General features: G+C 32.6%; 2 protein-coding genes across 2 annotated transcripts; one reads left to right on the top strand and one right to left on the bottom strand.

Moving 5' to 3' along the window:
• The first annotated feature begins 510 nt into the window (after positions 1-510).
• LOC128192013 (sorting nexin-5-like) lies at positions 511-6,526 on the top strand. Its single transcript, XM_052864404.1, has 14 exons — positions 511-676; positions 1,147-1,359; positions 1,748-1,846; positions 2,211-2,341; positions 2,562-2,637; positions 2,929-3,012; positions 3,130-3,204; positions 3,540-3,570; positions 3,676-3,760; positions 3,876-3,915; positions 4,218-4,304; positions 4,530-4,619; positions 4,721-4,786; positions 5,478-6,526. Exons 1-14 carry the CDS (start codon positions 671-673, stop codon positions 5,634-5,636), a joined length of 1,242 nt encoding a protein of 413 aa, XP_052720364.1. The 5' UTR covers positions 511-670; the 3' UTR covers positions 5,637-6,526.
• Positions 6,527-9,631: 3,105 nt separating this feature from the next.
• LOC128192014 (3-oxoacyl-[acyl-carrier-protein] reductase FabG-like) lies at positions 9,632-12,914 on the bottom strand. The gene is made up of 9 exons (XM_052864405.1): positions 12,819-12,914; positions 12,039-12,178; positions 11,622-11,714; positions 11,355-11,493; positions 11,225-11,265; positions 10,969-11,038; positions 10,829-10,865; positions 10,459-10,522; positions 9,632-10,130 (listed from the first exon to the last, which is right to left on the bottom strand). The coding sequence occupies exons 1-9, from the start codon at positions 12,856-12,858 to the stop codon at positions 9,972-9,974; spliced, it is 783 nt and encodes a 260-aa protein (XP_052720365.1). The 5' UTR covers positions 12,859-12,914; the 3' UTR covers positions 9,632-9,971.
• Between the last annotated feature and the right edge of the window lie 1,798 nt (positions 12,915-14,712).

The following is a 14,712-nucleotide window of genomic DNA, read 5'->3' as shown; positions in this document are numbered from 1 at the left end:
GGTTTTGAGAGAGACTATCAGAGAGAGAGAAAGAGAGAGAGAGCGAGAGAGATATTTCATAATATTTCGATCAGTCTGTTAAATAAAAAAAAGCACAGTATTCATTCAATAAAAAGGATGTAAGTAAGAGGTATATCATCATAGTTTTGAACATCAGCATATATATAAATACTATCGTACGATACAGAATTTACTATAATATATGTAGACTTTTTTATCAGCACGTGGTCTAAGTATACATTTTTACCACGTGGAAAAGTATAAGCAGGGACGTATATACTTAGTATATGCGTCCCTGGTATAAGTAATAGGGACGTATGTAAAAGTATACGCCCTGATCATTACAACCGGCAACAACGAAACAAATAATGATTTTACGTGAATCGTGATTAATAAGGATGCTTGATTTTCTATATTTAGCATAGGGGGATTCCAGTAAACACAAAAACAAAAAATATATGAACATTTCAATATTTTATGGTTTTAAGATCTTTATTAATTTGAAACAATTAAACGAATCATAGATACATATTCTTCGAATTTCACTTACGAAGTTTAAATATTATTTAAAATCTTTTTCGTGAAGTCCAGGATATTCAATACACACCGGAATCTTGTCCAAAGAGCTTTGGCTAATAGGATATAACTTCCGGTCCAAGCAGACCGCAAAATGAAGGTAAATAGTAAATCCTTTTATTCATGTCAATGTGGAATGATAGTAATTTTTATTTATGTGCACTAATAGATAATGATAACAAGAGCTGATAAATGTATATTATGACTTTTCGTGTTTTTAAATATTCTAGTTAACAAATAGAGTTATTGGGTTTTTTTTTTTAAATCTGTGCGACCTCAACCTTCATCTGTTCATGGGGTAACGCCCCCTCTTTGCTCAGTGTTTTCTTTGAATAAACATTTAGTCTTGCAGACACCGATATGTTTTGATTGATATATAAAGCGAACTTAAACGACTAAAAAATCTCCCTTATGTCATGAAAAATTACATAAATTTGGAGCTGCATGACATGTACATATTTTATTTTCCTGTGTTTAATAAACTACTATAACATTTTTCATTCTTGGCTTGTCCTGCAATATTGTAGCCAGGGACAAGGATTGTTCCTGTAATTTCTAGTATTTTGACAGGATCCAGAGACTAACATTAATGGTGAAGGAGACCCTTCCCTTGCCTCCTCTGAACAGAATTCAACAAAAGGAAATGATCATGAAGACACCTCTCAGGATTCAGTCTGGTCAAGTGTGCTCCAAAGAGGACCCTTTCAACCACTTTACTCAGTTAAAGTTCCTGATGCAGTGAAAAATGGAGATGTTTTGCAGTTTACAATACATGTAGTGAAGGTTAATATATAGACACCCCCCCCCCCCCCATATATTACTGCAGAATCATTTTCATTCGTGGGAAGCAAAATTTTTCCTGGCTCTGTGAGGACATAACTTCTTTGATAGAATGTTCAGGATAATTTTAATAAATATCGAACAAATGCTTGTATATACCTTCATGGGAATGTAAATTCATGGGCTAGGGTTACCCAAGAAAGCAACAAACATTGGCCCCCCACGAACAATGATGATTCCACAGTAGATTGTGAAGAAGCTCATTGTGTCTTACAATGTCAAAAATATTGGACATCATGTTGCTTTATGAAATGAAGAGCAATAGGTGATTAAATTCTTTTCATATTGGTTAAGAAAGGAATAAAATGTTTGTCATTTGTTGTTTATACAGAAAGACAGTAAAGATTCAGATGAAATAGTTCGGGAGTATGATGATATAGAGTGGCTGCAACATTGCCTTATGACAGAAGATGGAGTTGTGGGCTGTATTGTAAGTTTGCTAGTCCCACTCTTCAAAACGTTTATTACAAATCATGTATGAATGATATCAATTATCAAAACAAATTAAGCACTTGTGATTGTAAGTATTAATTAACTGTAGTATGTGCACTTGAATTTGGAACAGCTGTTGTGTTGTATTCCACCCTTTATTTTTTTCCACAACAAGTATGAGCCAGAGTTAATGCCCCTATGCTCCTTATATGTGGAGCCAAATCAAAGATTCTCACTGTGTACCTCTAGCTTGCTATACATTTGTAGTACCTTTATTCTTAGCTAATACAAGTGATTATTTTGTGTAAAAAAAATTTTTACTGATTCACAAAGTGACCTAAACCTTTGATTTATTTGAGTAGATTCCACCTCTTCCCCCAAGACCAGAGTATGATGCCAAAGCTGCAGAATCAAAAACAAAGAAACAGCTGGGCAGTGATGCCAATGTTATCATGGCCGATGAGTTTCACAAAGACTGCAGGAATGTTGAGAGGTATGTCAAAGAAGTACCTTCTCTTGTTGTTACTTGTAAAAGATTTGCTGACTTTTTTATTGTTTGTAAGTATTAATCTATGACTTGATGATTATGAGAAATACAAAGATAATTTCTGTTGTGTAAATTTTTATTTACCATAACATAAAGTGGAAACATGTATAATTTATTGAAACATAATTTGTTCTGTAAATTAAAGTTTACATTATTATCCTTGTAGGTACCTTAATATGGTGATTTCACATGAAGTGTTTGGAAAAAGTGAAATTCTGAAGAAATTTCTATGTGAAAAGGAGGTATTGTCTATTGATAGAGTGATGTTCCTCTATTTGATTTTACACATGAAAAATATACTCTTACCATTCTAGTAAAGTGGATAAATTCTAACACCAAAACCAGTTTAAGAATACCGGTACATGTACCGGTAATCCATTTACCAGCCAGTTACCAATTGTGAAGAAGCAATAAATAGTATTCTTTTGTATCTCAAAGATTTTCAAAGAGAAATTTTAAAACCAAAATATAGATTACAACTTACCGATAAGAATATTTTATTTTATTTTTCATATGTAATAGCTTTTTGATAGGCAGCTGTGAAGACCAAATTAAAGAAGAGCCTCTTTATGCGAGTCTCGCAGGCAGTGGATGAGGCACGGAAAGGCCAGCACAAGGCAAGAGTCACCAGTTTGTGTGCTTGTAACTTCTTTTAAAAAATGTTATCCTGTTATAGAAAATAACTCTACGTCAAATATGACACATTTATAATAAAATGAAATTTATTATACTAGGACATTGATGAGTTTTTTCAAAAACAGAGGGATTGGGCCACGAAATATACTGCCTGCATGAAGGAGACTTCTTTGGTAGGATGAAATTTTGTCAAAGAATTAATGTACATGTATGTAACACTATTCAAAACTTTGTAAAAAAAGAAATTCAACTAATGTACAACATTTTTCACATAAATACAATATTTGTCAAGGAATTATGACACAGTTTACTGTATAATATATAGTGATAATAATGTTAAGACATGTATCACAGATTGTTTATCATTCTTGCATATACACAAAGTTACAGTTTATACCAGAGTAACAAATGAAATAGGATATACAATGCATTTTAATAATGATTTACTAGCATACACTACTCCACCCCTAATTCGTCTCTGTAAAGAAAAAAAACATTTTCATTTTAGAATTTTAATAAGATGCTGTACTCACAAATGAGTAAGTAGAATTCGTTCTTATTATTTAGATGTTGAAATGTCATTGTGTCTAATTTTGGACAGCCTTTATATTTTGTTGTTGTTTATTTGTTGATATCTTTACAAGGATTAGCCAACTGCTATGGTCAACTCACTACCTCTATCAAAGAGAGCATTCCATATAAAGATGAAGTGCAGAGTGAAATCAATAAGTGAGTTTCTTCTCATATTGGAGAAATGAATATGCTGGCAAACATCATGTAATAATTGCTATCTTTATGAGGTGACCATATAATTACATGAAAGAACTTATTTTTTTTTTTTCAGATACTTAGTGGTTCTAAGCGAGGGAGTTGATAATGCAAAGGTTATTGATTTTTTCCATAAATTCCCAGTTTGATTTTAACTGTCATTTTTAAATTCTCTGGTTATAAATGTACAATTATTCAGTAAAACACGCTTACAATGAACACAAGTATAACAAATTCATGTTTACAGCAAAGTTAATTTTATTTCCCTTTAATTATAAAGTATAAAAACTTGTTGGATATAACAATTTTATAATAACAAATCCAAATTACTAAAGAGTGTTTTGCTAAAGAAAATCCTTTCTAGCACCTGTTTTTTTCTGATTAGAGTGAAAAAATTAGTAATCATTTTTTTTTTCAGCATGGACTAGAGGTAATGTCTAGAAATGATGAGAAAACCTTGGGAGTTCATCTAGATCTCTATTCAAAGTACATGGAGTCTGTAAAGGTAGGTGTATTGGATTTCTATGTGCGCGCTCTCTCTCTCTCTCTCTCTCTCTCTCTCTCTCTCTCTCTCTCTCTCTCTCTCTCTCTCTCTCTCTCATGTCCTTTACCTTATACAGAAAAAAAGCAAAATTTATAGTCTGTATTTTTATATTTATGGCAGCTATATCTATAGAAAAATTCTTATATTTTATATATCTGTGCTATATATGGGGTAACTACTTTGCAGGAAATGTTATTCAGAAGGACTTGTTTGATGGTGTCGTATGAAGAGGCGAATAAGGCATTAGAAAAAGCCAAGCCAAACAAAAGAGAAGCAGTAAGACTGAAATACTTATAGAGTAATTCATGATTAAAAATCTTATTGTATGATTAAGATCGATAGATATATTTATTGTTTATATTTACATCTAATTTCAGGCAGAGGAGCACAAACAAAATATAGAAAAGGCATTTGAAGAATGCTCAGACAGTGCCAAACGAGAGGTAAAATGATACATGTATTTAGTTCAAAAACAGAAAAGAAAGTGTTGTGTATGAATAATTAGTGTCAAAATATTGTACATGTACAATGTACAGTAAAACTCGTTTAGTACGAACACGGATATTGCGAATTTACGGATATAGCGAAGTCATCTTGGATCCCCAGCTATGTAAATTTAATGAATTTCTTATACAGTTATAACGAATTACGGATATAGCGAAGTAATTTCTTAGGTCCCAGTGACTTCGTTATAACCGAGTTTTGCTGTACTAGTGAATGAGATTATAGAAATTATTTGAATTTGAAATTGCAATCAGAATGGACAATGAACTTGTAAGGTTGTACATTTTTCTGCTTATAAAGGTTCTTCTATATAATACCAGTAAACAATGATCTCCACTAGCCAAGGATAAGGTTTCCTTGTAAGATATACCCTCGGATTTATATTTAATGAATAGTTTGCATAAATACTTATCATATAAAGTCTATTTGTATTTTAATGCTTGGAAGTCAGATGAGCATTAAGCTTCATAATTGTGTGCTTATGTATATTGGTATACTTCCCAGAATGATCTTCTGCATGTTTATTAACTACCATACATGTATTCATATAAAAGTCCTTTAAAATAAGTTTGTGCTGTTTTAGGCATTTTTCATTTATATCTATTGAATATATTCTTTTCTTTCTTGTAGTTAAAGTCATTTAGACAGCAAAGAATTCTAACCTTTGGAGAGGGATTAACCAATTTTGTAGAAGCTCAAATCAGAACGTCAAGGGACACAATCACTCTCTTATTACGGACCCTCAACACCATCAAATGTCCCACCGACAGCCCGTCAACGTCAGAGTGATCTCCCATTTAATCTTACTGTCATTCTAAAGAGAAAAAAGTTGGTATTGTATTGTGATACATTGTGCCTTCTGGTTGAAAAACAGTGGAGATTGTGGTAAAGTAATTTTAAGCACAGTTTGGGTAACAGAGAGTTAAGTTGATTTGTGCCTTTATGTTATCTTACATTTTTACTGTAAATGTCAAAATTTTTTGGTAGCATTTGGAATTTTAATGGACCTAAATGTTTGCATGGGAGTCATATTTGCAGAAATATAAATTCACAAAATGTGTTATTCCTGTGTATTCTCACAGTCCTTTTGTCATAGAAACTACCGGGATTGGCATGTTAATGAAAAAAATATTGTTATAGTAAAATGAATAATAATTGCTCCCCAACAAACATCCCATGTTTTCATTAACTACACTAGTTAAACTAGGGTTTTGGGACACTGCATTCTCTTGCCTCTTTGTTATTTTGTAAAATACTAATACGACTCAAATATTCACCTGAAATTATCACCCAGTTGATTAAAACCTTCAGCCAAAAGCAACTTTTACGCAAAACCCTTTGCTCATTATTGAATTGAGTTAATATGTCTTCATGATTTTCATCTTGTCATGATAATTTGTGAGTGATGATTTTCATATAACGTGAAATACATGTTCAGCCCTAGTCTTTGTATACCCAAATATGAACAGTATATGAGAGGAACCTTTCTTTAATATTCCAACCAATTATGTATTTTTTGTGTGATTTATATTGTGAAGATATATTGTGTCCATTTGTTTATTTTTACAACAAAGCCTGCTTTTGAGAAACAGTTTATATTTTTTGTGGGGAAAAAAAATAGAAATTTTTAAAGAAGTTTTCATTTATATAGTTTTTGATAACTTTAAATACTGTGGTTTCATCAATATTCAAGGGTATCAATTTTCGTGGATTAAGTGAAAAACACAGATTCAAGGATACGTAAATTCGTGGCCAATGACCCTATCAATACAAAATATTAATAATAATTACCTTTCAAGGAACATTTAATTTCGTGGATCAACTAAACAACGAAATCCACGTAAATTGGTATTCAACGAATATTGATGAAACCACAGTACTATATTTTAAAAATAAAAGAAACCTGGTTGTAACAATATAGCTGTTGCTATAAAATACATCAATTCATTTCATTTTGTTCATTGTATGTATGGTAAGAATAGCACACAAATTATTGATATTGATCACAAGTTTATTGATTATGAGAAAAATTGCTATCAAGGATGCAATTACTTTTTTATAGACAGATTTTTACTGTGATAAGAGTTGCATTCCTAAACCAATGTTAAGTCAAAGAATGTGCAATAATTTTCTATTGATTATATTTATTATTATTATTAAAATATACATTATTTAATATATTTTATATATACATGTATATACTTGCATGGGGAATAAAAAATATAACCTACGAAATTGCGCATTTTCATATATCTTTATCTTTAAAAAAAATTATGAGCTTTGTTGATTGGGTAGAGTTATCGGGTTTCTTTAAACAATTCTAAAGTTAAATTCTCGCTGATCAGTGGTGTCTTTTGCAAAAGGAAATGCAATAGATTATTTTTTTGCTCACCCGGTCCACAGAGAGTAAGTTATTGATGCAAGCTTACCTGGCCTTGCGGGCCTCGTGATACCCTGTATTTGTACGGGTGTAACAACATTTCTGTGAACGAATAACGTAAATAAGACGTGTATTTTGTACGGTGTTTTTGACCCAAAAAATTCTGTCTTTGAAATCCAAATTTTACGAATTCGAACAACTGTTCGTGTCTGCTTTTGATTAAATTTTAATCTGCTTCCTCCAACACAGCAGGTAAATGTACTATAGTCAATTTCTACTTTGCTTGACCTCGATGATCGGTGCTTTTAACGTATTCAGAAAGTAGAACCATTTTAACAAGGCCCTGAACTTTCAGTAGGACGTAACTATTTCTTGCGTCAAAACAAGTTAAAAATGACGCTTGTTTCATGTGAAATATACACCGATTGCGTAGTCTTTGCTCAAAAGCCAGACAAATCTTGTTGATTTCGAAGAGCAATGGCAGAGTGTAGACAGGCCTACGTCACATTGCTGTTTGCAGCAACTACCCAAAGTCCAAGATCTTGTTAAAATGGTTCTATTTATATTGTGTGTATTTTGAATCGGGTTTCAAAAAAAAATGTTGATTACTATTCCGTTAATTGAACATACGTAATGTGTTGCTGCTGTCTTTTTGTGTGTGGTGTATATATCATAACGCTCTAGGAACTGAATAGACTGAAATCTACACGATCCAGTATAGATAGTTTATCGATTGGTCGAAACCTTTAGCAACCAAAGAAAAACCCCGGACTGCACGGAATAATCATGATGCTGTCAGACTAAAATCATACTCGCATGGAATTTTATTGTTTTTAAAAATAGAAACTTTAAATCGACATTATCCAGTTCCAACCAGTTTGTCGATCGATCGAAATTTTCAACAGCCAAAGAAAATCATGGACTTCTAAAAATGACGCCTTACTCCTGATTCCCATGCATATGCTATAGTCTGTCCCAAGACATCTTAATTCAGATTTTGCTTAATTGCTTGATATTTATAAATACCTCAGGGTTCAAACGATGTTCATCAGAAGTATGAAAAATTTCCAAGATTTCTCAGTCGAAACGCCCCTGTTAGCTTATCAGGTTTCAATACAATGCTACATAGAAAATGTGATGTCTACGGGGATTTTGTATTGCAGCAAGCCCGGATGATAACGTTGAGAAATTCCGCGATGTATTAAATTCCGAGTGTATACCCAATGGAGAAAAGATGTAAACATTCCCTATTATAAATCTCCGTAAGGAATCTGTTTTTGCTCCTGTGAATATTTCCGAGTGAAAGATGATAATGTGTCAATGAAATTGTCTTGGAAATTATCCCTTCCAACTATTTCAATTGCACTTCTTTCACGGCCCGGGTATGTGTATTTTTTATTAAAAATCGTCCAAATGTGCTGCATAAATATCTTGGGACAGACTATAAGTGAGCTTTTATATATATGCAGCAACTGATTATCAACATATTAATTGATTAACGTTCATTCATAAAAAGGCAATTTAATATTTCAATATTTCCCACCCAACCGTATTCTCTCTCTCTCTTTCTCTCTCTCTCTCTCTTGCCATCTTGCTATATTCTTGCCTTGTTGGGAGTTGACTTTAATCAACTCTCCTATGCAGTTACTCAGACAAACCGAAAGTGAAACAGTGTTTGGACCTCAGAACAAATCATTGCAGCTGACAAGAGTTACTAGTAGTTCTTGAAAATAATTGATAAATTCGATGTAATGTATGCTAAAGCATTGTTTTTCAAGGAAACTTATTTATAAATACCTTGAAAATAGTCAGATTTTAAATGGTACGAACAATTTAAATATTTTTTGTAGTCGTATGTATTCATACGCCAGAGTTCAATATAGTCTGGTTCAACTCAACGCTCGGCTGTCTCCGTAAATCCTTGTCGGAGATTTACGGTGTCAGCCGAGCGTTTGGTTGAACGAGACTAGAGTTCAATTTTGCTTGGATCCATACAATTTTCGAGAAATATTTCTATTACTGATACATAGTTTGATTGAATTAATTTTTTTAAAAATATTATTTAACATGATTTATATCGGTGTTTCTCGACATTCTTGTCGAAAAAGTCCAAAAATTCATATTATGAAAATGTGCGTAATTCAAATTAGAAACTACATGTACTTGTCATGCAAAATAACATATCATTGATTTTAAAATAAATAAACATCGACAAAATCAACTCCCGTCAGTTCTTCAGTACTTCGATGCATGCATTCAAATTACACCGCATTTTCTTGGAATTATCGGTTTCTCCCTTATTTACAACACAGACTTCGACATCACTAACCAAAAATTAATTTATATCACATATCATTGGGGGATACAAACTATTTACTATAATAATTATTCAGCAAAGATGTGCACAAATTTAACAATTTATTCACTGGTTTCACTTACAACACTGGAATACACATAAACATAAACGCAGTTACGCAATTATCAAAATGATAACGATTAACTTGTCAATAACTATAGACTATAAATACTTTTTCATCAATTAGTTATCTTGGCTTAAATTTCCAGTTTAAATGGTCGCTAGACAAATTTCATTTCAAAATGTTGAAAAAAAACAATTTACCGGTAAATAAGTGTAGAAAAGGCAAACTCTGAAAGAAATCGGATCTGACTATACAGGTATTTGTTAAAAAAAAAAAAAAAGCTGTATTTCTGTACACAGTGCACAGAATCACATCACAATCTGTTTACGCAGGCGCTTTTGCATGGCGCCCTCCATCTACAAAAAGTAGTTCTCCCGTGATTGAAGATGATTGGTCAGAGGCCAGGAAAAGTATCACCTTGGCAACCTCCTCGGGTTCAATGGCACCGGTTAATGGCTGTAGTTCCGTTTGTTTGTCTAAATACTGAAAGACAGTATACACATATTATGAATGTTCGTCAACAGCAAAACATGTATGAATTTACGTACATCCTGTAAAGCATAACCTTAAGAACAAAACAAAAAAACAAAAAAAAACATAAACTGAAAATATAATAAAGTAAAAAAATATATAATTTGATTAATATACCGTCGTCATAAACCCATGTTTGATAACAATACGAGTTGTCAATATTTATTTTCACAAGTAATATTTTCTAACGCACGTCGGAAGTTGCATCTTGTTTTCAGAATTAATTATTCATGATTAATCGAAATTATATGTCCTTTTGAAATTTGAACCTTTGTATTACCTGTTTATAAGGTTCTTCCTTCATCCCTGCCCGGGTCTGAAACTCAGTAATGACAACCCCAGGACTGCAAAAAATGAACACAAGCGGGATGGTTTATTTTGACAATTTTTACATACCGTTAGATAAAATAATTAAAAGATAATCAAGTAATCATTGAAAAATAAGTTAATTTTAATTTTTTAAAAATGTTCATCTAAATGTAATGATAAGGCAAGTGTTAATTTTCAAATAATTACATATTGTAGGCCTGTATAAATTTGAAAAAAAAATACTTAATAAAAAACACAAAATTTATTTTTAATGTAATTTAATTTGCACAGTCAATTTTTGTGCTTTTTCATTTAAAAAGGTAGGGATTTCAGAAACTTACTTTACAGAGTTGACCCTGACCTTATCTTTCGCAAGCTCTGTAAAAATAAAAAAGACAATTGATAATGTAATTGGTGTTCCATGCTAATGAAAAACATTGGAGGTTACTATAGTATTTTCGGTGTTTAAAAACAGCCTTACCTATTGCAAGAGTTCTGGTGAAATGGTCCAGTGCTGCTTTACTCATGCAGTAGGTCAGCGCTCTTGGAAACTACGAACAAATACGTATATAATAGAAGCAATGCAAGTTTTCATTGCGTCATTATTATTATTATTTTTTTTTTACATCATTCTAGGTTCAAGTAAATAAGAATTTGCAACTATAAAAATTTCGGTGTTTCGACAATGGATATACGTATTTTTAAAATTGTTTTAGCGTATAACAACATTGACCTACCGATCTTTGACCTGATATACTGGAAACATTGACAACACAACCTGAAAATGCACAATGGATTCAGTAAAGAATTGCGTAATTGTACGATCGGATGCAACTTGATTAGGTTTATTGTGTTAGTAATTACAACCTTGCGTTTTCTTTAAATGAGGAGTACACATCTGAGTGAGTAAAAATGGCGCGCGGGTATTGATGTTGAAAATGTTATCAAATACTTCCGGTGATGTATCCATGTAATCAACGTACTGTCCGCTCCCTGCATTGTTGACCTGGACATTAAGAAAAACATTATATATTGAATTAGTTTATCCTAAATGTTTTTATGGAGTTTATATCATATCTGTGATTGGGGCAGCATTTGAAACGACGATCTAAGTGTTTGATATTGCAGCCTTACCAGTACGTCGATCTGTCCGAACTTCTCCAAAGTCGAAGCAACTAAACTCTTCAAATTGTCTTGAATGGTGATGTCACAACCTTTGACCAATATCTAAAACAACACAATGTCCATTAGTTCGGGTCTTTTTATGTTTTCTTTTCTATTATTTTTCTCTCAAAAATTTAAGAAACAATATACATGTATTTCTTTCAGATGATGTGCGCGAGTCTCATTAGACATAAAATGCTTTTTTTGACTGTCCAAACAGGATATAAAAGTTGGGTTATTGCAGTGAAAACATAATCCGCGGAGAAACCAAACAATGTGTTGTAAGATGTGACGTGTCATTGTAGCAAAGTGCATACATGCACTTACTCGCCTCTATCTCTTGCGATGCATCTTTGTTATATTATAGTACGTGTTGTTGTTACTCACTTTTTCCTGTTGTAGACCTTTTGATGAACACTGACTTGCCACTTCGTTTAATCTCTCAACGTTTCTTGCAGCTAGAACCAACTTGGCGCCATTTTTAGCAAATTCAAGAGCAGTAGAGGCACCTATTCCAGAACTCGCACCTGGTGTAGAATATTCATCGGTAAAAAAACGACAAAGCACATTTAATACTAGTATTCTACGTGAAAAACTGTCTATATGAAATCTTATTCAAGGTCTATGATTGTGGAAGTCGTTGCAAATGCAAGTATTCTTTCCAGACTTTTTTAACCATTAATATTTCCAAGCAAACATACGAATATTTCACCCTGAGTATCCTATGAGTTTTCTTTTTTATTACCATTGGATACTGGACACAGTATGTTAAACAAAGTCTAACTAGTGCATACTATTTTTGAAAATAGAACATCTGAATATTTATATTATTTGATATCGACAACAGTTGTACGATTGGTTTCTACATTTATTGCATAACACGGTTTCCATAAAGCAGGTGTAACGTAAATCATTGTATACATAATGTTAACTTTCACAATTTCAATCCATTTCTATGATTACCATAAGGTAAAGTATTTTGACTTAAGTTCTGGAACACGCATATTTCAGTAATAGTAAAGTGGAAATGTTGCATTGAAAATTCACAATATTTCAACATTAACGTTAACTAATGATTTTAATGTTTGATTTAATTAATTCCAAATGAATACTTTGTACAGCATAATATTCTGGTTTATAACAATAAAGTGTGAAAGAGGTTATTACCTGTTACAATAACGACTTTGTTCAAAAGTGAGCTCATCATGGCGTTCTATATTTTGTTCAACTCTACGGAGCGCCGTTATGGCATAGCCTAATTATCATGTTCCTTAAATTTTTTTAAATGACCAGAAAAGAAACCTTATTTGGAGTTTTACAACGTGTATGGCTTCTCTCTAAAAAACCCCACAAAAACAACTAAGAACAATCATTAGGAGATTATCAATTCCAAAGGTATAATAAATGTATGCTTAAAATGATATACATACACATGTATATATGTTATCTTCCCAAGTCAACGGTTCTGATCAGAAACCCTTGACTTTTGAAGATGGGGTATGTTTTAAAAAACGAGATTGGACGTTTTGTAAAATATAAGCCGTTTTGAAATAACCACAACTCCGTTGCAATGAGATATTTTAATGTGTAGGCCTATAGGCCTATATATACAAACATCTGTATTTTTTTATGGTAACTTTGAACCAAGACTTAAGCAGGTAGCTTTCAGTTACGATTTGCAAGTTGAGATGTATATTATTATACTTTCATGTTAAATACTGAAATCTGATTGGTTTAGACACAGTTGGTAATCCGTTCTATTACCCTCAGCGTTAGCAACACACTTGGCAACGGGTAACACAACGAATTGTTACATGTGCGTAAATTATGCGCGTACGGTTCGTCGTAGAATTCACTTCATTTCTATATAAAAGCAGTAAAATTCTCTTTAAAATTAAGACATTCAGTATAATAAAATAAATAGTGCCTGTTTGGGAGGGTAACTGTTGAAATTGACACCCCTCGAAAACCATTGTCAACCTCCGCTTCGCGTCGGTTGACAATGGTTCTCTCGGGGTGTCAATTTCAACAGTTACCCTCCCAAACAGGCACTATTTATATATTATTATACTTTCATGTGAAATACTGAAATCTGATTGGTTTAGACGCAGTTGGTAATCCGTTCTATTACCCTCTGCGTAAGCAATTGCAACACACTTGGCAACGGGTAACACAACGAATTGTTACATGCGCGTAAATCATGCGCGTGCGGTTCGCCGTATAATTCACTTCATTTCTATATAAAAGCAGTGAAATTTTCTTAAAAAATAAGACATTCAGTATAATAAAATATGTATAATCATGCAAACTTTCGCAAAAGAGGTGTTCGTGACATAAATTTTTGTGGCATTGAATCGGGTGAAATTAGACGTGCTTAACCTACTTCTTAATTGTAAGTTTTTTATTATGCCAGATCTGCTTTATCTAGATAGAAAAGTAGGAGTCTAAATGACTTTCATAAGACATCAACTTTTATAGAACCATTCTCTCACCAGAGGTCGTGCTTCACAAGCTTCGGTCACACCTATGTCAACGCCGAAAAAATAGTCTGTCACATGATCAAAACAGGCATGACGAGCATTTTAGTTTTCCTGTAGGAGGAAGGGCATTAACGTGCGATGACTTTGATAAAAAATATTATAGGAGATTATGTTGCTGCTGATTATCGAGAGCGTGCAGAAACTGCGTTTTCAAAACTTTCAAACATCTGACATGGGACCAGATTTTCATTTTTAACTCCGCAAAATAGTTCTCACAGTATAACTTTGAAATAAAAATGTATAAAGGTAATGAAATTCTGAATTTTATTATCTATAGTCATATTTATAGATAAAAGTAGTAACTGCAACGATTTTATTACATTTTGCCCATCGTTTCAGTTTCTACAAGAATCGTGTACATTGCATGGGCGTTGGCAGAGGTGTACAAGCGAAGCTTGTGCAGCACTACCTCTGGTGAGCGAATTACGTTTTCCAATCAAATAATGCAAAATCTTATTTGTTAAAATTGTAAAAAGAACTACTGTTGATCCCTTTTACCAGTGTGTCAAACTCAAATGCAA

This window comes from Crassostrea angulata, chromosome 7 (assembly GCF_025612915.1).
Source record: "Crassostrea angulata isolate pt1a10 chromosome 7, ASM2561291v2, whole genome shotgun sequence".
NCBI classification, from domain to species: Eukaryota; Metazoa; Mollusca; class Bivalvia; order Ostreida; family Ostreidae; genus Magallana; species Magallana angulata.
Note: the sequence above shows the minus strand (reverse complement) of the source record. Positions and strands in the feature narration are given on the sequence as shown.